This window comes from Thamnophis elegans, chromosome Z (genome assembly GCF_009769535.1).
Source record: "Thamnophis elegans isolate rThaEle1 chromosome Z, rThaEle1.pri, whole genome shotgun sequence".
NCBI lineage: Eukaryota > Metazoa > Chordata > Lepidosauria > Squamata > Colubridae > Thamnophis > Thamnophis elegans.
Window position 1 is genome coordinate 84296106 of NC_045558.1, and position 25148 is coordinate 84321253.

General features: G+C 39.5%; 1 protein-coding gene across 3 annotated transcripts in view; it reads right to left on the bottom strand.

The window, feature by feature from the left end:
• Positions 1-25148, bottom strand: part of EPHA5 (EPH receptor A5) — a 237770-nt gene that overhangs the window by 63146 nt on the left and 149476 nt on the right. For all 3 annotated transcript variants that reach the window (XM_032237901.1, XM_032237899.1, XM_032237902.1), the window contains one exon: positions 19138-19473. In XM_032237901.1, coding sequence (XP_032093792.1) covers positions 19138-19473 — 336 coding nt within the window. The remainder of the gene's footprint in view (positions 1-19137; positions 19474-25148) is intronic.

The following is a 25148-nucleotide window of genomic DNA, read 5'->3' on the forward strand; positions in this document are numbered from 1 at the left end:
CACAATGGGCCAAATATGTCTGCCATAAAGTGTACAGTTTAAGATCAGACCCAAATTGTAGAATGTCATTTGAAATTAACTGTAATATCACCCACTCCTGCCACAGCTCTTGCTTGGGCAAGGTTTGGCTTTATTTTCCTCCTATGGCTGGTGGCAGAGGGGAAGGCCAGCTCCTCAACTCCAGCAATGCTGTGTGCCAAGTCCCAATCTGGAACTCTCCATACTTGGGGGTGGTGGCAGTGGTGGTGGGCACAGTCTGTTGTTTTCATTGGCGAGAGGGGAGTTTTAGTATGCGGTTTGAGTGCGCTGGCGGCTGGTGCTGAGGTTTCCCCGAACTCCCGCGGAATTTTAGCACACAGCTTGGGCATACTGGTAGCTGGGTGCCCTGGAACTCCCACAGTTTTAGTGCGTGACTTGGGCATGTTGGCAGCTGGTGGCAGCGGCGGGGCATCCATGAACTCTCTGGGAGTTTGGCTAAGATATGGTTCATATTCAAACTATCTTGCAAATGTTATTTAATGTAAGTCAGGTATCACCCGTCTGTTTTTTGCTCAATTTACCCCCACAGCCCCCAGGAGCACTCTATAAGCTTCCTAAAGGCTATCCATGCCTTTTTAAAATGAAAAACGGGTCCGTTTTTACAAAAAAATGGCCATTTTTTCTTATTTCTGCCCCCCCACTCCTCCAAGAGCACTCTGCAAGCCCTCTAAAAACTATTCATGCTTTTTTGGGGGGGAAGCGGGACCGCTTTTGCAAAAAAAAGGGCTGTTTTGGTTTGCAGAGTGCAAAACCTTTAAAAAAAATTTTGCCTCTTCAAAACCTTGGTGCGTTTTATATTCCGGTGCATCTTGTACTCGGATAAATATGGTACTTTTTTTTCTAAATCCATGGAGTTGGGGTTTTTCCTTTCTTAAGATTTGAACAGAGGCACCAGGATTCTTAGTTTATTATTGGGTACATTTGCTCATAATAATCTAGGATTCTTCAAAATTCTGGTTTAGCTTTATCAAGCTGCTGCATTCTATCTGGCGGCTGTAAAATGTAAAAGGTTCTAGTGAGACCAAATGCTCAAATGCAGTTATTGAAGTGTTGTTTCTTTTGGGCTTATGTAACAGAATGTATTGTGGAAAGGAAAGGAGGGAAGCTCAAGATGGCAATCATAGCCATATCACATACCGCTGGGATTAGATAACAAAACATTAACTTCACCTGAAATGATGAAATCATCATCAAAATGCTTGGTTACGTGATTGAATTAATTTTTTACTATTTGCAGTCATCAAATAGAAAACAATAGTTATGCTATAGCATTTCCAACCCAAAGTTATAATTTCTCTGTCATAGTCTTCCTTAAAGCCATGAATGTATAATAGTAATAGAAAACCAACAATGGAGTGAGGATAATCCAGTAATGGCACAAAATTGCAAATATTCAATAATGTATTTGCTAAATAGCTCATGTTAAATATCAGGGGGAAAGTTGATTTTTAGGTGATCTGGAAAGAAATTGAGGGAAAAGTTGGTGGATAAAGACCTTTAGAGACAGTACTGGGGTAAAATATAATATTGTTAGACAGTTGGACAAATTCCTTCCTTCCCAGGAAGATTCATGAAAATAAAATCCAACAAAAATTGGATAACATTTCAATTTCACCTCAAGGTAATGGAAAGTGAATCTTAGAATAGACACACTCCTAGACCAATTTTCTTTCACCCCAAGTATATAATTCTAAGTAACAGTAGATCCATGTTGAGTTATGATCATTAGGGATATACTGCAGAAAGTTATAGACTACAACCTTGAATCTGCTGCATACGACTGGAACTCAATCAGCTACTGTAGCGTATATTTGTATTGATGACATATACTATATACTGGTTTGAAATCTAACTTTAGATTGCTAGGAAGGAGTCAGTCTTCTAGACAACTTTTTCAGAAATGCTACCCTTATAAGCTGTGGATAGCCAGGGCAGGTAGACAGTTTTAAAACACGAATGAGTCATTTGTGGAATAGATTTTCATAATAAAAAAAACTCAGTCTAAAGGGAGAATAACTAGAAGAGAGGCAAATCATAACTCATTAGACAATATTTCACCATAGCTACAGAATGGCCAACCTCAATATTTCAAAATTGCTTAAGAACCATATGTGTTGTAGCAATGAATCAATTGAGAATTTTAACTTCCAAAATATTGTGTACTTCCAAAATTGTGTTTGACTTATCCGTGGATGGGTTTATCAAGAAATATACAGATTTTTCTGAAGTACTCATATACAATCGCAGATAAGCTGACCCACAAATTTTTAACCAAAATACTATGAAAAATGTGCCACTTGCAGATAAGTCAGTTGCAAAGGTTTAAAATGGAATCTGGTTCCGGAAAACAATATTTATTGATACAAAATGTGAAGTCCTAAAATTCATTAGAATATATTGAAAAACATGTTAAACTTTTGAGGTATGGCTTATCTATGGGTGGCACATTTTCATGGTATTCTTAAGAAATGTTTACCAATAAGTCAATATTCACAGAATCATAGAATCATAAGACTGGAAGAGACCTTGTAGATTTTGTAATCCAACTCCCTGCCCAGTGCAGAAGTCATTGCTTCATCCTGAATAAATGATTGTGCAATCTTTTCTTAAAAATCTTCAGCGATGGAACACTCACAACGTCAGAAGGCAAATTGTTCTATTGATTAATTATTCTATCAGAAAATTTCTTATTAGTTACAGGTTGGATCATCCTCTGATGTGTTCCATCCATTGCTTCTTGTCCCATCCCCAGATGCTTTGGCTAATAAATTAATTCCCCTCTTCACTGTGACAGACATTCAGTTCTATTTATGCTAGTTCTACCATCAGCATTGGAGTAGGGCTAATAAAAACTGACCTTACTCAAATAGTGGCAACATCCACATTCAATTTGATTTGGATAGTTCAGGAAAAAGCCTTTATTAGCTGGGTCAAGTACTAATCTAAATACAGAAGGTTTTGCTTCTTTTTTATTAGTAAAACAAAAGGATATAAAAGTGAAGTTGTCAGCCAGGGACTATAAAGTGAAGGTTCAAATCTCTCTCTACAGATAGTGGAGTTCCGAGCAATTTTTCTCACTCATTCTCATTTGAATATTCTTCGCAACATTGCTATTATGAGAACCCTCTTAAATCTCCACAGTTGTAGTATAATTTTTAATTAAAATCTATGAAAAATAACTTGTACAGCTTTGACTGTGTACAGATCATGATTTAAGAATCTATTTTTGAAAGATTGCTGACCAAAACATATTAATATTGCAGCAACAAAAATAAAACACTATAAAAGAAAAACAATCCAAATTAAGAACTAATCTACAAACTAGATTTATTCTAGTCATTATTGTCTAGTATATCATTATTTATTCTAGTTATTATTGTTATCATATAATAACCAGTAATTAATAATAATTAAGGAACACAGTGGTTCATGTCATTAGGTCTCTAGTCAGAAGTTAGCAAGCCTACGTTCGAGATCCGAGTGATGCTGCATAGCAGGGTTGAGCTCCTGTCATTCACTCCAGCTCCTTGACAGGGATATGAAAGAATCACACAGGTATGGTGATGTCGCCAGCTAATCCTTTGAACTTGGAAGCACTTTAAACAATGCCTCTAACAGGATGGGATTAATGAATGGGATGGGGTTATTAATAAATAATAAAGTGATATTAATTTTAATTTCACAAATTCAAGAGAAGATGATTAAAGCAGATATGAGGACTTTCTATTGTTGATTTCCTAATGCCAATGTTTCTTTCTTTTCCCACAATGATGTAATATACATATATACAGTATATAGCATTTTTCAGTACATTTGGAATTAGTTACAGGAAGAGATAGAAAAAGTGAAGACTATTTTAACTTTTTAAAAATACATTTATGAATGGATTTATTAATTGGCTATCTGAAAATATATCAACAAGAATCAGTGTAAGATAACCAGTAGATTGTTTAAACTTCAAAGATATAACATACCTTTATCAACATAAATACATAATCTGTTTTCCTGAAAATAAGATCTCCCCGGATAATAAGTCAAATCCGGCTTTTGTGCACATATGCTAAAATAAGCTCTCCCCAAAAAATAATCCTTCCCCGAAAATATTGCAACATAGCAACAGCTATGAGGTGACCACGCTTGCTGCCTCCTGCACCTCAAAAATAATAAGATCTCCCCGAAAATAAGGCCAAGTAGTTATTTCGGGGGTCAAAAGAAAACCCCGTCTTTTTTGGGGGGAAACATGGTATATGCTGAAATACATATGCATAATTGAAGTCCAAAAGGAGCAGAATAACTTTTTATTATCAATTCAAGTTCTTCCTTTAATGGGTATACATACTTTATTTCTCTAGATTACTAAGCATTGTTTAAATCTTGGTAACCAACTAACAGAAACCAATTAACAACAGGTAATTATAAATAAAACTATAAAGTATTCATCTGATCCATAATTCATTGGTAACAGACATCCTACCATCTGGAGTGGGGATTAATGTGCAACTCAAGCATCGGATGTCTTGTGATGAAGACAAGGCATGCAAAAATGGATATCAATGTTGTAAATAATTTTCTGTGCTTTCTTATTTCTGATGTCTCTTATATATGAGTAATGTTGACATACAGAACATGTAAGCAATATAAACATTGCATTTATAATCTGGAAATTATGATACTTTTAAATATTATAGAAAGTATTTTCATCAAGTCCATTATACAATAAATACACATTACCCTATGATTTGAGCCATTAGAAGGAGAGTGGGGACAAACAAGCAAACTCTCAGAAGTGATATACAGGTAGTCCTCAAGGTATGAATCTAATGGAGCTTGCCCATCATCAAATGAGTCAGACTTAATTTTACAAATTTTAAAAATCAAATTCATAAATTAATTGATTAATTGATTGCTGCCCTTGTTAAATGAATGTCTTGTTAAATGAATGAAGATATGACTTACTATTTCTTCTTATTCATTAATTGATTGCTGCCCTCCTTAACTGAACTGAGGGGTTTTCCTGTGGCCGCCTATCAGCTGTTTCTGGTTCAGTCTTCTGCTAAGGCTCGCAGAGCTCTCCAATTGCAGTTGCTTTTAAAAAAAAACCCATTTGCTGCTGGTCAACTCAAGCTTCTTTAGACAGCTGCCCAGAGGCGGGGGGGGGGGTGTTGGGCAGTAATTTACAGAACTCTCCTATTGCAGTTGCTTTAAAAAAAATATCATTTGCCACTAATTAGTCTCCAACCAGGCACAGAGGGAAATGGGGAAGGGATTTACAGAACTCTCAGTTTGCAAACAGTAACAGAGATGGAAGGGACTTGGAGGTAATCTAGTCTAACCCACTGCTCTCACAAGATAGTATTTCTGATAAATGCCTATCCAGTCTCTTCTTAAAAGCTTCTAGTGATGCGGCACCAACAACTTCTGGAACTGCTAAAATTAAAATTTAAAACCTACAAACTACAGTAATATACAGTGTTAGATCGGCGCAAAGTAGCAGACGAGAGGTGCAAGTGAACTTCAGCACTTTTTTATTAGTAAGGCAAGGTAAAACGCTCTGCCGGCTGGGCTGCCGGAGCTCGCCCTTTAAGGAGGTCCGGCAGACCCGCCGGCCAATAACAGCAGTTTAAACTTCCTGCGGCTTGGGCGACCAATCCGCGGTGAGCATGCAAATTCAATAATGTATATCCATATGTATTGTGGCTGGGTAGGAGCCTTTGGAGCTGCTATCAGTGAGTGGTTTCAGGATGCTCCCGGGAGAAGATAACAAGCAGCTGGGGCTCGTTAAGGCTCTCCTCCTGTGGATAAAAGACTGATGGTGCCACGCCTTAGTTGCAGAAGTCAATGTCGTTTGTTTGTTTGTGAGTTCAGTTCCGTAACTGTTCGAATTCGTGTTCGTGATTCAAAGAGGCACTTGGATAAGTGATTTGCTTTCTGTAAACCTGGTTTGCTGTAAGAGTTTTGTTTTTGCATTTGCTGTGTAACTTTTTGCCAGAGACTTTATCTATGTTTATTTTGGGCTCGCAGCCAGCTTGAGCCGGGACTGATAAAGATATTTCCTTTGAAGTTCTGTCTGGCTGTTGTTTGTGAACAAGCAAGGAGGGGGGTCAGAACAGTATGTAACACCTCTTCCCCCCTATGCAGCTCACTTGTTCCTGGGATCTCGGCTGATGCAGTTGAGCCTGTTGCTCCTCTGGCTGCCTGGGAGGGAACCTTCTGGAACTCCTCGGCCTGCGAGTTGCTGATGCAGTTGAGCCTGTTGCTCCTTCGGCTCCCGGGACTCCCATCTCTCTGCTGGATGTCTTCGACCCCAGATAAGTGGTTGTGGCTTGGGTTGGATGGCAGCTCACTTTGGTGCTCGCTTGGTCAGGCTGGCTCGCACTCGTCTGTTTCTCGGCCAGCAGTTGAACATGCTCCTCATGGCAGAGACCTTGGTTGCTCAGGGGATTGTTCCAAGCTGGCGGATGTGGCCCAATTGCCCTGGTTTCTTAGTTCGGTGTCCCCCAGGCAGTGTCGGAGCTGGTCTATGTGTCTTCTCCAGGTCCTTCCTGTTGCATATTCAATATGCAAATACCAGCTGCGACCTGATTGGTTGGTCGTTTTGACAGTTGGTCTGAGTGCTAGTATAAATACCCTGACAGTTGCAGGGAACGTTTGAATCGCTTGTCACCTGTGTTATAATAAAGATCTGTCTTGCACATGGCTCCTGCGTGTCAATTCCCTCACAACAACAACCCACACGTTATAATACTGGCGACGAGGATGGGATTGATATGCGATTCCCGCAGAGCCTAACAACATCAGCCAACTAGTAAGGAGCCACAGGACAGCCAGAAGCCCTGTCGCTGCCTCCGTTCTCCGGGCCGTGCTGCCTGCGCCCACTGCGAGCCTTGCTGCCGTGCCTCAACTCCTGCCGAAGCCGCTCGTTGCATGCCTTCGGCGCCTACAGGCCTCCAGGGCCTGCCTTCCTGTCCTGCCTGCCTTCCAGGCACCTAGCTGTTTCCAGCTGCCTCTGCCGAGGCCGTCCTACGAAGGCTGCAAGCATCTCAAAGCCCCTGTCTCCACTTCGCTGCCTCCAGGGCACGAATTCCTCCCCGCGATGCCTGCCTGACCAGGAGAGAGAGAGAGGAAGAAGGAGGAGGACTGAAGCGTGTCCCTGCCATCCGTCTCCTGCCTTGCTTCCTCGGCCTCCTGGCTTCAGCTCCGCGCCTCAACGAAGGGAAAGGAGAAGCCTGCCTTCTCGGCCTCCCGACGCCTCCTCGGCCTTCCGTCGTTCCCCTGTCTTAGCTGCCTCCAGGGGCCTGAAATCCTCCTGTCCTGCCTGCTAGCTCCGTTCTCTGCCTTGAGGAGAAGCCGCCCCTCCCTGCCTCCCCGCGAGCCTGCTTCCCAACGGGAAGCCGAGGAGCCTCTCTCAACGCTCCTCCTAGACCTCCGTGCTGCCTGCCAGTCCCCACCTCCGTACAAGGTGGTGCCTCTGCTGTCCAAGCCATCTGCGAGCAGCGAGCCGCCTCCAGGGCCGATTTTCAAGCCTGGACCGAGAGAATCAAAGTTGTTTTGTTTGGGCATGCGCAGTTAAGGGGGGGGGGGGATTTTAAATAAATAAAATGTGAATAAAGTAACGAGGGAAAGGAAGAAATGTGAAATGTGAGAAACGTAATGTGAAAATTACTGGAGGGAGGAGGAAGAGAAACAGAATTGCTAATAGTACATTCAAGGAACTGCTGTTTGGAATGAAAAAAAAAATGGGGGAACTGCTGTTTGAATCGTATTAATAAAAATAATTCACTTAACATGGGGAAATATGCAAATGTAATTTTCAAAGTTGCTTGTTATAATGTTGTGTCCACCCCTCCCCCTTCAACTGATCTGGGGGAAAGGAGTGTTGCATATTCAATATGCAAATACCAGCTGAGACCTGATTGGTTGGTCGTTTTGACAGTTGGTCTGAGTGCTAGTATAAATACCCTGACAGTTGCAGGGAACGTTTGAATCGCTTGTCACCTGTGTTATAATAAAGATCTGTCTTGCACATGGCTCCTGCATGTCAATTCCCTCACAACAACAACCCACACGTTATAATACTTCCGTCCTCTAGCTCCACTCAGTATGACTTTGGCCCAGTGATGGCCACGACTTGTCCTGCCAGCCAGGTCGGATACCCAGCATAGTTGTGGGTGAACACTCGGTCATTTATGTTGAATGCTCAGGTTGACAGAGCTGAGTCCAGGGGGGTTTCTGGGAGGTAAACTGGGTGCTACCGGTTGAGCCGGGACCTCAGTCTTCTTCCCATCAACAGTTCGGCTGGGCTTTTGGCAGTGGTTGAGTGGGGTGTGATGTGTTGGGCAAGGAGGAACTGGTCGACCTTCTCCTGCCAGTTGCTGGGTCCCATCTGGGTGAGGGTTTACTTGGTTAATCTCACCACCCACTCGGCCTGCCCGTTGCTAACTGGGTTGAATGGTGCGATGAGTACATGCTGGATCCCTTGTTCTGTGAGGAACGTTTCCAGATCTTGGCTGTCAGTTTCGAGCCGTTGTTGGACACCAGGATGTCTGATAGGCCATGGGTGACGAAGAGTCATCGGAGGACTCGGATGGTGGCTTCTGTCATGGTGGTTGGCATGATGACAACCTCCAGCCATTTGGAGTAGGTCTCCACAATGATCAGTAATGTCTGCCTCTCCACTGGCCCCGTGAAATCCATATGCATGTTTGACCATGGGCCCTTGGCTGCCTCCCATTCTTGAGTGGGTGCCTGTGGTGGGTCTGGTTGGGTTTCCTGGCAAGATCTGCAAGCGACCACTCACTCGGTAATGTCCTTGTCCATATTGGCCCAACAAATGTAGTTCAGGGCTAGTGCCTTCATCCTCACTATTCCCGGGTGTCCCATGTGCAGAGTGTCCATGACTCACCTCTGTAGCTTTTGTGGTATGATGACCCTCTCTCCCCACAGCAAGCAGCCCTCAATAGTAGACAGTTTGATTTGCTTACAACTTGGTAGCTCTGGAACTCTTCACCCAGCTTCTCCTGTGGCCACCCCCTCAATACCCAGTTCAGAATTTTGCAGCTTCTGGTCTTTCTGGGTGTGCTTGGCAATGTCTCTGGCAGTAACCAGGCTGGCTGGGTCAATGTCGATCAGCAGTATTTGGGCAGTGGGAGTGGGGTCTTCCACAAGTTCCGGCACTGGGCAGGGGCTGAGGCATCTGTGTGGCTGATGTCTTTCCCTGGCCAGTGGACCAGCTTGTAGTCGTATTCTGTGAGGAAGATGGTTCATCTGGTCATCCTTGGGGATATGTATGGAGGGTCTATTGGTCATTGGCAAGGACTCCCAGTAGGGGCTTATAGTTGGTGATGAGCTCGAACCGCCTTCCATACCCATACTTGTGGAACCGCTTGATTCCTGCCACCGCAACCATGGCTTCCTTATCGATCTGGCTATAGCTGTGCTCGGCTGGTGACAAGGTCTTGAAGTAGTAGGCTATTGGGGCTTCCGATCCATCTGACAGGCGGTAGCTGAGTACAGCTCCAACTCCGAAGGGGGAAGCATTGCAGGTTATCAGGACAGGCAGTGTGTGGTTGAATTGGATGAGGATGCTGTTGGAGGAGAGAAGTTCTTTTACTTCTGTGAAGGCCCTGTCTTCCTTCTGCCCCCAGGTCCACGGCGTCGTGTTCCCCAGGAGCTTGTGAAGCGGTTCAGCAATGGTAGCCTTCTGTTGTAAAAAAAATACTATAAAAGTTGAACAGTCTTAAGAAGACTTGCAGCTCTGTCTTGTTTTTTGGGGTGGGAGTGTTCTTAATGGCTTTCTGTTGGTGGGGTGGCTTGCTGTTGGTGGGGTGGATGCCCAACCCATCTATCAGGTAGCCTAGGAATTCTATCTGCCTTATGCTGATCTTGCATTTGTCTGTTAGCTTTAAGTCCTTTTAGAAGAACCTCCCTAATGTCTCGCATACACACTCCATCAACTGCTCTATGGAGTCCCCCGAGATGAATACGTCATCAAAGTATGGCACTACCCCCAGGATTCCTTGCAGTAGCCGCTCCATTAGTGATTGAAAAAGTCCTGGGGCTACACTGACCCCAAACTGCAGCCTGGTACATTTGAATGCCCACCTTATGAGTCACTATGGTTTGTGCTTCAGTGGTGGCTTCATCCACTGGCAACTGCTGGTATTCTTGGGCTAGCTCCAGTTTGGCAAAGAGAGGTCTCTCATGCCCAAGATGAACCAGTCTTTCATCATTTCTTCTGGGTTTATGAATTCGCACCTGGTGGCCATTTCCCTGAGGCTGGCAACAAAATCATTTACTGTCACTCCCTCCCGTTGGCACTGGTGGTAGAATTTGTTATGGCTAACCATGAGGGCAGTGGATGGCACATAGTGATCCTCTAGAGCTTGTTGTAGGGTCATCCATGAGACAGATTCCAAATCTGCTGGGGCAATCAGGGTCTGTGTCATCTTTTAGATCTTGTTGCCACAGTACGTTAGATACAACGTTCGCTTTCTGTTGTCTGGCCAGTCCTGGTAGTTGTTGGTTTCCAGGAACATTCTGAATCGTACCATATATGTGTACCAGTCCTTTGTTTGCGGGTCAAAAATTGCTGGTGCTGGGGATGCCTGCAATGCCATCTTGTGCTGGTGGTTTCAGGGTTCTTTGCCCTTGGTGCAAGATGGCTGTGCTTGCGATGAGGAGTTCTCAGATCCCTTTGTCCTTCGATGCCAGTGTTAGATCAGCGCAAGTAGCAGGTGAGAGGTGCGAGTGAAGTTCAGCACTTTTTTATTAGTAAGGCAAGGTAACAAGCTCTGCTGGCTGGGTAGCTGGAGCTTGCCCTTTAAGGAGCTCCAGCAGACCCACTGGCCAATGACAGCGTTTTCAACTTCCTGCAGCTTGGGTGACCAATCCATGGTGAGCATGCAAATTCAATGACATATGTCCGTATGTAACATACACTAATTTCCAAAATAAAAGCAAGGAAACACAAGATTATAGAATGCTTCTTGTAGATGCTGGCTAGCATTTCAAGGTAAATGCAAGCAAACTTTATCTTTGCAAAATACTGTACTTACAAACACAATAGTTTGCAACGTACAGTACTATAAAAAGCAGAACAGTTCCTAAAATGCTTACAAATAAACAGTACCATAGAATAACAAAAAAGAATATTTTAAAAGACTTACAGTATTTTACTGTACTTACAGAATTTTACACTTCTAGCATTCAATTCTAGCACAAATTCTCAAGCACACACAACAGCAAAACACACAAAGAAACAAAAAAATGTGGTGCCATACCCAGCTGCAAAAATCACCGGATCTTGTTTGACCATGTGACCAGGGACCAAAATAAAAAAGAATCCTACCACAGACAAGTCAAAGAGTTAGTCTGCAGTAGTGACTGAATCCAAGTCACATGGCTACAAAGGCTTCTTTTTTATCACAGTTTTGAATTTCTAACGTAAGTACCCTTTCTGAATAAATTTATTCTTGTGAAAATCACTAAATGAACGTTCATACCTGAGGGATTAGCTATATTAGTTCCTAAGATTGATGTGTCAGTTGTCCCCTGCCAGCTCATTCTATTTCCTTACCATCATGTTTGTACTGCAATTTGTAGAGAACAACAAAATGTGGAGGATAAAATTGATAGTGCCAACTATTCAGATCAACTTTGCCTATAATGGAGGAATCTGAATACCAATTAGGGTACTTAGAATCCCATAATTAGTTTCACTATCTCATACAAGCTTCACTTTGCTCTACTTCATACAACAAACCATTTAAAAAGAGCCTTTCAATAAAAGCAGTTTATGACATAAAGCATAATTTTTTATTTAAGTTCAATAAAGTTATCAGATCTAAATAACTGCAAAAACAAAACCATTTGGGCAATTTTGTAATATGTAACTTTAGTCTTAACTCAGTTAAAGTGTAATTAACATTACTGAACATTAATTAATTTTATACTGCATCTTGCAAGATTGCGTTATATTACCTTCAGGCATCTTTGTTTTTTTGCTTGTGTTTTGGAAACCTCTCCTTCTGAAATTATAGAAATGCTTACTATTATAGCTTTAAGATTGTAGGAAAAGTTATGTAAAATTCCTTAGAATATATATTACCGTAAAGAAACAAATACTACACAGTCTGTGGTTTTTGCTTGGTATATTTTTCTTTGTACACAAATGCCTGAATAAAAACAACAATGTATCTTTTCCCAACACAATGAGGCTGCATATCAGCTAAAAACTGCAAAGAATATATGTATTACATTTTAGCAGAGGTAATTCTATAAAATCATAAAGAGGAGTTCAAAGGCCTATCAGGTTAATGGTTTTCAGATGTCTGTGGTTTTAAAGGATTTATAACTGACCCTGGATACAGGGAAGAAATGAGCAAGCTGTGAGCTGTTCAGGAAGTATCTGCAGAAGAGATTATAGAGTCCTGACAAGAGGGAAGGATGAGAAAGAAACTCAAAATAACCTCACCTTGATTTTGTATAGTATACAATGGGACATACATGCTCATTAATAAACAAAAATTGTCCAAATAGCTTAATGAACCAATAGTAAAAATAACATTCAAAATGTTAAAGGCAAAGTGCCAGGATAAATTCAACTGCCAGGATGATGTGCCAACGGGCTTTTATGTTAGCTTTTGGGCACTGCAGAGCATGAAAAGAAAGGGAGGAAAAAAGCATTTCCATGTTTTACTTATATTGCTATAATATCTCTTTTTCCCTCTATTCACTCATTTTCAGAACCAAAAAGCAATAAAAGAAAGCTTTTGTGAGAGATCACAAGAAGTCTACATGCCTCCAATCCATTATGTTCTGAGCAGATTATTTCCATAGCAGCCAAAACCTGCTAGTAAAACATATGCCTGTAATTTCAAGTGTAGAAAGTGGGAGTTCATGTTTTAAATTCATTTGGAGGGATAAGTTGAAATGAAGACATAGCATTCCTTTTCCAAATAAAACACTGGAGTCCATTGCATAATTTTGCTTGCAATTCATTGCTTAGATTGGAATAACTAGCTAAGGATTTTATATTATTTTTTATCCTAAGAGAAGTAAGTAGCACAAAATCTTTTGAAGTGAGAATCACTATGAGTTCCATACAAGGGCAGCTGTCACTGAAAATAGTATGCATTCTTCCTCCACCTACTGCTCCTCCTACTCTTCCTTATGAATAGGGATAGCTGCAGCACTCTATTTTACCAATGTCATTATGTAGACATTTACTGAGAAAGTGCAGTAAAATTAATGTTGACACTGCACATCCTTTACATGTGGCCACAAAAAAGCTAGAATTTATCTTCACTGGGGAATTAGACCACTTCTTTCTCCTTCCTTTCTCCACTAAGTGTGACAGGCTTAGTGTCTTCTTGAGACATGACCAGTACTGAATGATGGATATTATCATGGGCATCCAATTCCATAGATAGATAGAATAAAGGTTCCTTGCAGAGATCAGCATCCTAAGGATCTCATGTTTTTAATACTAACTCTTCTGAATGCAAAGACAGACTAGAAATAATACAGATAATGTGTATATAGTAGTGCATGACCAGGTGATACAATATCACTTTTCTCAGTCTGCCTTGAAGAAATATTTTGCAAACTACACTGGGCAAAATCAATGGTGTCTATTTAAATTACTTTGGATTTGCATGGTATTGTTCTCTTCTCACAAGTTCCAGAAGAGCTACAAAGATACATGCAAGAACTGCACGAAGCAGGAGAACCATTTGGCTTAAAAATAAACCTGAAAAAGAGCCAGGTTATGTTTAATAAATTCACCAAAGGAAAAAAAATATATCTGGAGAAGAACTAGATATAGTAGACCACTACATATACGTTGGCAACAGATCTCAATGGAAGGTGATACAATAAAGAAAATTGAAAAGTGTGTTAAATGTGTTTGGCTAAGCATAATTTTCAAAAACAAGCTCCCCCAATGCCTGAAGAGAAAGTTTTTGATCAGAGTTACCTGCTTTAACATATGCTAGTGAAACATGGAAACTAACCTCATAATCAATACAAAAATTATGAATGGCACAAAGAGCCATGGAAAGATACATTTTTGGCATTACAAGACAAGATAGAAAGGCCTGTACATGGATTGGAGAATAAACAAAAGTATACAATATCATCAAGAGTGTGAAATAATTGAAATAGAAATGGGCTGGCACAAAACAAGCAGAACTGGTGGCAGATGGATCAAAGCAGTTATAGAATGGATCCCACTTAATAAAAAGCATCCATGAAAGAGACTCAAAACATCAGCAAGTATTGTGCCCCAATGGGCAAAAGAAAGCTTAGAACCGTATAGGTTGGAAACATGTGGAAGGAGCCTTTATCCTGCAGTGGATGGACAATGGCTAAAATGATGGTGACGATGATGATAATGCATGTGCACTGAAATTTTAGAAATCAGAGGTATGGGCAGGAATGAGATTGAGTCGTCTTTCCCTCCTAATAAGAATAAGGATTTAGAAAACACATGATTTAAGGTGCAAGACACCAATTTTTGCTTATATCAAATTGCAGAAATGCAGATTTAGTAACCATTTGCACTGCGTGCAAAGACCAGTTGACCGACGCACATGTGGGTGCCAGAAACCCAAAGACCAGATGGCTGGCACGCATATGACAGTTTGGACACTCGGTGCTGAAAAGGTTCATTATTACTCATTCAAACAAATGGCAGTCCAATCTCTTCTTAAAAAGCACCCGCTTCTGGAGGCAAGTTGTTCCATTTATTTATTCTCACTATTAAGAAATTTCTCCTTAGTTCTAGGTTACTTCTCTCCTTTATTAATTTCCATCCATTGCTTCATGTTCTTCCTTCAGCTTTGAAAAATAAGTTGACCCCATCTTCTTTATGGCAGCCCCTTAAGATAATGAAACACTGCTATCAATCCTAGTCCTTCTTTTCATTAAACTAGACATACCCAATTCCTGCCACTATTTTTCATGTGTTTTATGTGCCTCCAATCCCCTAATCACCTTTGTTGTTCTTCTCTGCACTCTTTCTAGAATCTCAACATAATATATTTTTTTATATTGTGGTGACCAAAACTGAATGCAATATTCCAAATGTTGTCTTACAAGACATTACAACATAGCATTAACATTTTATGTAATCTTGATTCTATCCGTCTACTAATGCTGTCTAGGAATATGCTAGCTTTTTTGCCAGGTGCAGCACACTGCTGGCTCCTATGTAAGTGACTGTCCACCATCTTGCAGTTATTACTATTGAGCCAGGTACCACTGATTTTATATGTATGCATTTGTTTTTTCTTGCCTAAAAGTAGAATCTTACTTTTCTCACCACTGAATTTCATTTTCTTAGTTAGGGCCCAGTATTTCAATTGAATTAGTTATGACTGAGGATAGATGCTATCCATGAATTCCAGAAAGAACTTGCTTAGAAACGTAGTATATAAATCTATTAATGGAACAGCTTTGATATAATACAAAGTACTGTTTACATTTTGACACATGTAATATGTCATTTTACTAACGTTTTCAAACCATTCCTTGTTTCAAAGTTCTTCAAGCATTACAATATGAGGCAGGGTGGTTCCCCGCCGCCCCACCCCCCCAATCTTAATCCTTTGACAAAGAACAGAATAAAGCTGGATCACTTCCAAGACCATTAACAGGGGAAAATGTTTCTCCAGAAAGATAGTTTGAATAGGTCCTTTCAGATTATAGTAAACATTATAAACAAAGTAGTTTTGAATTCCAGCATTTTATAACAGAGAACTCTGTAAATATATAATATTATATTCAAAAGCAATAGACACCCATATAATACTGCTGCTCTTCAAATAGCATTGGTTGCAATTTGCATTGGTGGGCTTCGAGGTGCAATTTAAGGTGCTGGTCATCATTTTTAGTGCTCATCATCAGACAGGGCCAGGTTATTTGAAGGATCTACTATCTTCTATTTTTTCTGCATGTGCAATAAGATCAGTCAGAGTGTCAGCTCTGCCAGGCACAGCATGATGCCTCACAAGCATCCTGCCCATAAAGGCTAGAAAGTATGTGTGTGTGGGATAAATGAGCAATAAAACTGTGTTTGTACATGATGGGGCTCTAAAGATACTCTTAAAGCAGATTTGGAGGAAGACACAAGGACGAATGTACAATGCAAGATGGTTTAATTTGCCGGGGGGGGGGGGGGAGCTAAATTGTACATCCTGCAAAGCCAACGATTAATGGTTCTACAAAATAGCCATGATTCAAAGGTTTTGGGATACTTCAGCTTTGTAAAAAACCTGCACCTAGTCAAGTGCCAGGATTTTGTAACTATCCCTAAATTGCCTCAGGCCACTCCATCGACTGCACCACTAAAAGAGTGTATCACCCAACTAAGAATATCTCACCAGTGATAAGGAAAAGTTTGGATGAAGCTAGGGAAGCAAATAAGAAGCAAGCCAATAAAAAACACATGAAGCCTAGGAACTTTAAAGTGGGACATAAGGATTGTCTATCTGTCTGTCTATCAATCTAATTCTTACAATCTAGATAACCGTCCAAAAAATTGGGATCAAAGTACGTTGGACTTTTCCCCATAAAAAGGATTATTAACCCAACGACTATAGAACTTGTACCAAAAAGGCTCAGATGCATACACTCTGTATTTCATTGCAGCATATTGAAAGCAGAGATCACATATTCCCTACACCCTTTGTACACCCTCCTGATCCCATTATGATTGAGGGAGAGCAATACTTTGAAGTCGGAGATTTTTGGACTCCTGTAGACATTGGGCAAATACCAGTACTTGGCAGCTTGGTAAGATTTTCCTTCCTCAGAGACTGTATGGGTTGATTCCTAACACATTAAGGCCTCCAGATTGCTTTAAAAATTCCATAAGCATTATATAAGATAAGCCTTTTTGTACTGTCTTCTAATTGGAGAATTTTTGTGTCTCTCTTCCTCTTCTCTTTTTCCCCCTCTGTGGGACTGATGTCTCTATCAAGGGGAGCAGAATATCAGATCTGCTAGGTGCAGCTTGATACCTCTCAGGCATCCTGCCATCAAAGGCTAGAAAGGGGAAGGTATGATAAATGGGCAATAAAGCTGTGTGTGTATGTGACGGGAAATAGGGAAGAGGGAATGGCAGATGATGAAGGCCAGAGAAGCTCAGCAGCAGTTTGCACTAGAATACAAGGCCAGGCACCCTGAGAAAGAATGTCAATTACTCCAAAATATTTCAATGTTCTCAAAACATCTTAGCATGTTCTGACTGGATGAAGATAGATTGGTCTCAGGGAGGGGGAAGGTTGGGATGATGGGAAACTTTTTGTATCTTTTGAGTGTTTGAAATCTAGACTGATCTTACTGCAGCCAACATATCTTTAATAAAAGAACCTTTTGCTTCACCCCAATGGAGTCAAGGTCTTTCTTTCCTAAGGCAACAGATTGGGGCAGATCTGACACAGAGTATAGGTACTCAAGATCCCCCCAATAAAACAATGACTTTTATTAAGATGTAGGAAGTGTGACTTTTCTGACCTGACACTCCTCAGAGATTGTATGTTTCTCACTCTAATGTAGTTCCAGAAACCTTGGCAAATTTAGCTTTTTCCCCAGATCTTGGGCAAAGTACCAGGTAAGCTCCTGGCCGCTATGAACGTCATTTTGTTTTATTGTTAAGCTATGTGTGCCTATGACTTTTTTTTAATGTTCATGCTTTAGCCATCCTTCCATCTTTCTGAAGATAGTTGGTATAAAACAAAGAAACTCACGGGGTAATGGTACAACATTCTAGACAAAAGAGAATACAAGGCATTTACTTAGGTTTATTTTCATCACTATTCTATTTCTTCATTGTGTTTACTTTCAGCCACTGCTAAGCCTTGATAAAATAAAATTGTGAACAAGTTTTAAAGCAGTGATGAAAAAGATAACACAAAACAAGACAGACAACCACCTTTCCCCCTCCCCCCATACTACATGTGACAACTTGAGTAATGGCTGGTGGTGGTGGGGGGAATCAAGGGATTTAATATTTGTTGAATGGTTTGAAAGTATCATTTATTTTTCTCATGACTGTCATACCAAGGGGAAATTCTATAATTACTCAATAGTTATATTGACTATTGAGGTCCAATCACTTATTCAAAGAACATACTGGCAATTAAATAGAATGAAATTTAACTACAGATTTTTATGACCTTTAATAAAAGATATTGATGATACTACAGATTCTGTTCATGGCATATTATTCAACAAAATGCTCTTCATTTGAAATTGATTTCTTCAAATGTGATTGAACCAAGAAAAACAATTTCATGACTATGTTTTGAAAGTGCTAAATCTGTTATTTTGTTTTCCAATTATATTTCTCATCAAGTATCATATTTTACAAGAAACTTGCAATGGTATAAAATTATAGAGCAAAGAAAAGGCAAGCATGCATTTTAGTAGTTTGTACAAGACTCTGTGAGATATCTTTTATTACATCATATGCAAATATTTCCTATTAGGGGCACTCTGCTTGGTTTCTGTTTTCTTATCTCACATAAAGATCTTTTGCTTGTCAGAATATATGTTTTCACCTACAGTATAGAAACAACACATTTCTTATAATAGTAACCACAGTAAAAATAAAATGACAACAAATTTAAACTAATGTCCTTTATATTTTGACAATAACTGATAGTGATATTCTATGGAAGAAGTACACTAACAGAATTAAACATATTTAATGTTTTTCCTTTTCAAATACTAGTTGTAAAGAGATTATCTGCTATATTAATGGCTCTTGGCAAACATGTAGATTTCACCATCTTTTCTATTACAAGTAGTAACAATTGAATCTTTTATATTTTATGAGAATTTGATGGTGAAGATCTATTTTGTATAACTCCTGCATGGTTCATTATTAACATGAGAAGAAACAATTTTATTATGTTGTTTAGTAATGCATGTTCTTTAATCCAAGTTGAAGAAGTGACCAAAAATGCTCTTTACTGAAAGCAAATTATTATTTCAAGAAAATTATTATTTCTTTTTATGCACCTTCTAACCTGGAAAATAATTATAGCCTATGCCCTCTCAGGAGCCTAGTTATCTGTGTGAATTTGCACTTACCTGCCTGGTTTGTGGTTACATTGACTGAAACAAAGTGCCGTGTTGCTGGATTCTGGCCGGACACACCATTCACTGCCTCAATTTCAAAGGTATAATTTGTGTGAGAAAGCAGGTCTACCATCATCACAGAGGTGTTTTTCAGGTTGTTTTGATGTGGAAGGTACCTGACATGACTGCCACATGCCTCACAGAGCCCAGAGTGCCAGTTGCACTTCTTGCATGCAATATAATAAGACACATCTTTCCTTCCACCAGAATCAGCAGGAGGAATCCATTCCAGAAAGACACTAGTCTCGTTAACATTTGAGATGGCACTCCGAGGTGCAGAGGGGGGTCCTGGTATGTAAAGTGAGAAAAATAAAGTAAGAATCAGATTCAAATCCCAAGTTCCTAGCTAATATTTTCAAAGATAAAAGAATTATAAATCAAATCTTCAGACAGGACTGGAGCTATGAGCCATTGGATCCCAATATGGGAATGCATTAGCATCCAACACTTTCCCATCTCTTCTCAGAGATCAAGACAAGACTTCCAAGCAAGATAATAGCCTCCCAACAGTCTAGCAATTCTTTTTGTAAAATGTGTTTTTATTTTCCATTTTTCATTTTCATACAGTCACATATATACTGTACATAACTGGGGCCATACAACATTAAACAATAAACACAGCAATTCCTCTTGGCAACACTACCCCCCAAAATAGGAATCCAATATACCTCTTCGACCCTCCATACACCTCTTTCTTTCGCCCCCCTCCAACTTTCCATCTTCCCCCCATCATTCCCCTCTACCCTACTTCCCCTCCCCCTCTACCACCCCTCTCTCCCAGTCCACTCCCTTCCTTCCTTCTCACCCTCCCCCCAATCCTCTCTCCCGCCCTCTCTACCCCTCTTTCTTCTATCCCGCTACTCCTCCCTTTGGTGTATTTCTACTATATGTCAATATATTCAGCTTGTCCTATTTTTACAGTGAAAATAAAGAGAAACAGTATACATGTGAAATCGCATTGCATTGAAATCTAACACATACTATTTATCCCCCCTCCCCCCCCAACACCCCAAGTCTAGCAATTCTTTTAGAACAAGTGTATTTTAACAATGTATATTAAACTTACAAAGCAAGAAAATCCCTTAACAATGAACACATAAATTCAAAACTTCCTCCCCCACACAAAAATAACCCTGTCCTCTGTTCTCCTAAATATCTTCCTTGTTAAGGAGATATTCTGGTTTTCTACTTACTCTTTTAGAATTATTATAAGTGTATCAGAACTGTTTTTTTAATTGTGAGAATGCTACAGTTAATTTTCTGTATAAATTGCACTACAATTTCCCTGAATGTTCATATATTTTGATCTACAAATACTTGTTGAAAGAAATTATCTTATAAGGTATCACAAAATAATAGTGCATTGTGAGGGTAAATTCGAATAAATTAAACAAGGGCCCAAATTTCCTTGTGTTTTCTACTTATCAATCTATCAAATTCATCTAGAAACAAATGGGTGCCTGGAATTTTAAGTTGTAGCTAAAATAATATAAACAAAGTAAAGGAACACATGCTCGCCACAGAAGTTAACAAATGCTAAGAAGACTGTTAGCATTAAGCACTCGGATCCAGGTTACCTTTGATAATGGTGATGTTAAAATAACTTGTTATAATTCCAAATTCTAAAAATTTCTTTATTTATATTGAAGATTCTGTTATGCATGATCAATCATTTATACATCATTCATTAAATATTTTTATTTATATATATATATATATATATATATATATATATATATATATATATATATATATATATATATATATATATATATATGAATTATCCCAATAATGTTAATTGTATCAATAATGTTGGCTGCTATGACAAATTGCATATTTATATATTCATTTGTTTGTTATTTTACAAATAACTTAAAGCAGTGATATATCCAACATATGTTCTTCATTCTATTTTCCCCACAACAATCGTTAAATGAGCTGGGCTGAGAGAGAATAACAAACCCAATGCCAACCAGCTGGCTTTTATGGCCAAAGCTAAAACTCAGTCTCCTGGTTTCTACCCTGATGCCTCAACTACTAGACCAAATTGACTAATATAACTATGAAAATGATCTGCATAATTCTATAAACAGGGATGAAACTCCTGTCCTCTTTCAAGTCTTTATTCCTGACTTCCGATCACTAATAAATCATCTGTTAATCAATCAAATTTTACTTCAATGTAAGTGTGTCTTGGTCTCTTATTTTAAAGTTGTTTTAAGATAAATGTTTTTCCTTCAGCATACACAAAAAAATAAGCACTAATCTTCTTTAAAATCAAACTGAATTCTTTTATTATTATCTCTTTCCTGAAAAAAAGATGTGAGAAACTACAATGACGCTCAAAAAAGCTCAGTACTATTTCATATTTTCACTGTTTGTTCATAGAAACAAATTGACATGAGGTGTACAATATTCAGCTGGGAACCACAACGAAACTAAGTTCCCTGGAATGTAAAACTGTATTGTTAATCACATATTCCTTACATTCCCACATAATATTGAAGGAGAACTTTAAAGCATGTTCATATTTATTTTGTTGTATAAAAGTATCTGAGCATACAAGGTAAAAACATGTGAACAGTCACTGCTATTGGGCAGAAATAGTACAGGAACATCATGCCCTTTTAAATCTGTTTACTAGGCCTAGGTTTTTATTTCTCCTGTTCTATGTCATTTGTCACTGACTTATGTATAATTTTATTTATATTCACATACATTTACATTCACATGAATTTATACAGATATTCTTCATATGCAGAATTTCAGTACCTAAGTATTTAAGTAATTACTTTGTCCTTTGTTTTTATTACCTAGAGTCTATTCTTGCCTCCATTGTATTGTAGTAAAAGTTGGATGCTTAATATTGCTTTTCAATATCTATATTCCTCCACTTAATAAGAATAATGTGATTAACAAGATTTGGGACAGCATAGAAGATTTTATTCTTGGCTGTTCAGCCAAATTCCCCAAAGCTGCAATAATTATAGGGGGGGACTTAAACATTAGGATGGGTCCAAATGATCAAGCATTATATAAGCAGTTTAAGTTTCACTATGATGAAAATGCAACAGATGAATCTTTGCATGCCAGACAATTTAAAGACCCTAAAGCTAATCGGGCAGGCTTATGTGTAAGACAAATGACTGAACGTTTTGATCTTTGTATCCTTAACAGGTCCCCACGAGGCGATTTCCCAGCAGAATATACTTTACCGGGGAGCAGGAAGAAAATCCACAGTTGACTACTGGATAATATCATATGACCTCCTGAAGTTCTTACAGAAGATAGAGGTAGACTTGCGATTGGAAAGTGATCATAATACAATACTCCTTACTCTCACATTGCACCAGAATTCTCTAAGGGCAGGCACAGCTACCTACCCAGATTAGAGACTCAAAATACCCAGGTAAAAATTAAATGGAACGAGAAAAACGCTAAGGAAGTTACCAAATGGATGTTAGCCCCTGAAACCATAGAGTTACGTACATCTCTACTAAGAAATAACTGTGGGGGATTTTACCTAGAGGGGTTTGAATCCTTAATTTTAAACTTGAATTCGGTTCTCAGTAACAGATCATTAGCTCACCCCAAAATGCTAGTTTCAAAAAACAAAAAATGGTTTCATAGAGATTGCGTTCAACTAAAAAAGATATATAATGAGGAATACAAGAAAAGTAAAAGTGCCCTCTCCGAGGAGCACACTTACTACTTAAAGCAGCTGAAAGCACAATATAAGAACCTTCTAAAAGAAAAGAAAAGTGTGGCCCTGAAGGAGTCTTGGCATAGTCTAATTACGGCAGTCAGGACAAAAAATACATCCCTTTTTTGGTACAACACCAGGAGATTGGGAAAACCTTCCCTACTTCCAACAAATCAGGTTCAAATTCATGCCTGGGAAGAGTATTTTAGGGAGCTTTATACAGATCCTGACTATGTAACCAAGGAGAGCCAAGCTAGTTTGGACCACACTCCTCACTGGCCCCCTGTTACACCAGAAGAGATATCCCGGTTGATTGGAGCCCTAAAGGCTAATAATGCACCCAGAGCTGATAATCTCCTGCCAGAAATAATTAAAAAGAACGCCAGTTGGTAGGCTCCACTTTTAGCATCACTGTTTACATTTATAGACAATACAGGCCATATGCCTAGAGATTGGGAAGTAGCAATTATTATACCAATTAATAAAAAGGGAATAGAAATGACCCAGGCAACTACAGATCCATTAGTCTTCTAAGCATTATTAGTAAACTGTATGCCAAACACCTAAATTATAAACTTCAAGATTGGCTAATTTCAGGGGGGATAATCAAAGACGAACAAGCCAGTTTTAGAGAAGGAAGATCGTTGGTGGATCATATCTTAGTACTCCACCATTTAGTACAAAAATACACACATTAAAAAAAATCCTCTGTTTTTGTGGCCTTCCTGGATTTTAAATAGGCCTTTGATTCAATATCCAGGATCACCCTCTGGGAGAAGTTAAAACGCACCACTATCGATAAATACCTCCTCTTCATCATACAAAAATTGTACGCCAATTCCACCCTGAAAGTGAGGTGCAATCCCCAAGGGAGTTTAATCGGCTCAGTAAGGTACAAAAAGGGGGACAGCAGGGTTGCATCATGTCCCCCTCCCTCTTCAACTTCTATATTAATCCCCTGATTGATCTTTTACAGAACCCTGATTTCCATCCTCCTAACCTAGCACAATGCAAAGTGCCAATTCTCATATGCTGATTGACGCCGCTATCATTTCACAAACCCCCATAGGACTGAAGAGAGCAATTAGGGCAACACTCAGCTATTGCAGGCAAAACAAGCTGGTCCTTAACTTCGATAAATCAAAAATTTTAATTTTGCTAAAAGACCAAGCCAATACTCATGGAAATTGGAAGGATATAGTTTGGAACAGGTTAGAACATTTAGATACCTTGGTGTGGTTTTCCACTCACTAGGGACATGGAAGGCACACCTGGATCACATATCGCACGTAGCCATTAGGTCCTCAAATGCAATCAAACATTTCTTTTATACAGGTGGAGGTCAGTTAGTACCTGCTGCCTTAAAACTTTTTGAGGCCAAAACATTGGCACAAATTCTTTACAGGGCACAAACAGGAATCCTTGCAAAGAGAAACTTGTTAGAAACCATTCAAACAAAATTCCTGCAAGCCATCTTAGCTGCTCCCAATGGAACTCCAAATGCCCAGTTAAGAATTGAGACAGGCATGCCTCAAATTCAAGTAAGAGCCTGGAAGATGGTGATCATTTATTGGCTTAAAATGCATTTCTTTCCAGAGGGACTGTCCCCACTAGGGTTGACTGACAATTTCCCTTCCCCCTGGAAACAAGCAATTGATCACAAGCTGGGCTCTTATGGGCTCTCACCATTATTCTTAATGTCCCTAGGCTTTGAGCAAGCAAAGCAAGTAGTAATCAATAGAATGAGGGACATGGAGTTCCAAGAAGAACTAAATAGGTTGCCTCTCCACAGTAGGGACAGAATCAAACAGGGTGTGTGGGAATCGGCAAGATATCTAAATGACCTGATCTCTCCAAAACAAAGAATAGCTTTCTTTAGAGCCAGATTTAACATTCTTCCTTCAGCACTCCTCCAGGGCAGATATAAGAGAACACCTATAGTCGAATGGGTTTGTATATGTGGTAAAGGAGAAGTGGAAGATAATTCACATGTACTATTACACTGCGAGCTATACAGAGCTTGTAGGTCTGCATATATTCTCCCCTTATTAGAGAGATTGCCAGGGAGGGCAGACAATTTTTATCTAGGCTTTCTCCTCCAGGACACTAACCAGGTTACCACGTATGCAGTGGCAAAGTTCTGTGCTGCTGCAATGTCCATAAGAAAAAAATTGGCTACAGTATAGTACCAGCTTGTACCAATTATCTGGACATACCTTTAACAATCTTTGGACCATGATGTTATTATCCACTTTTAAAG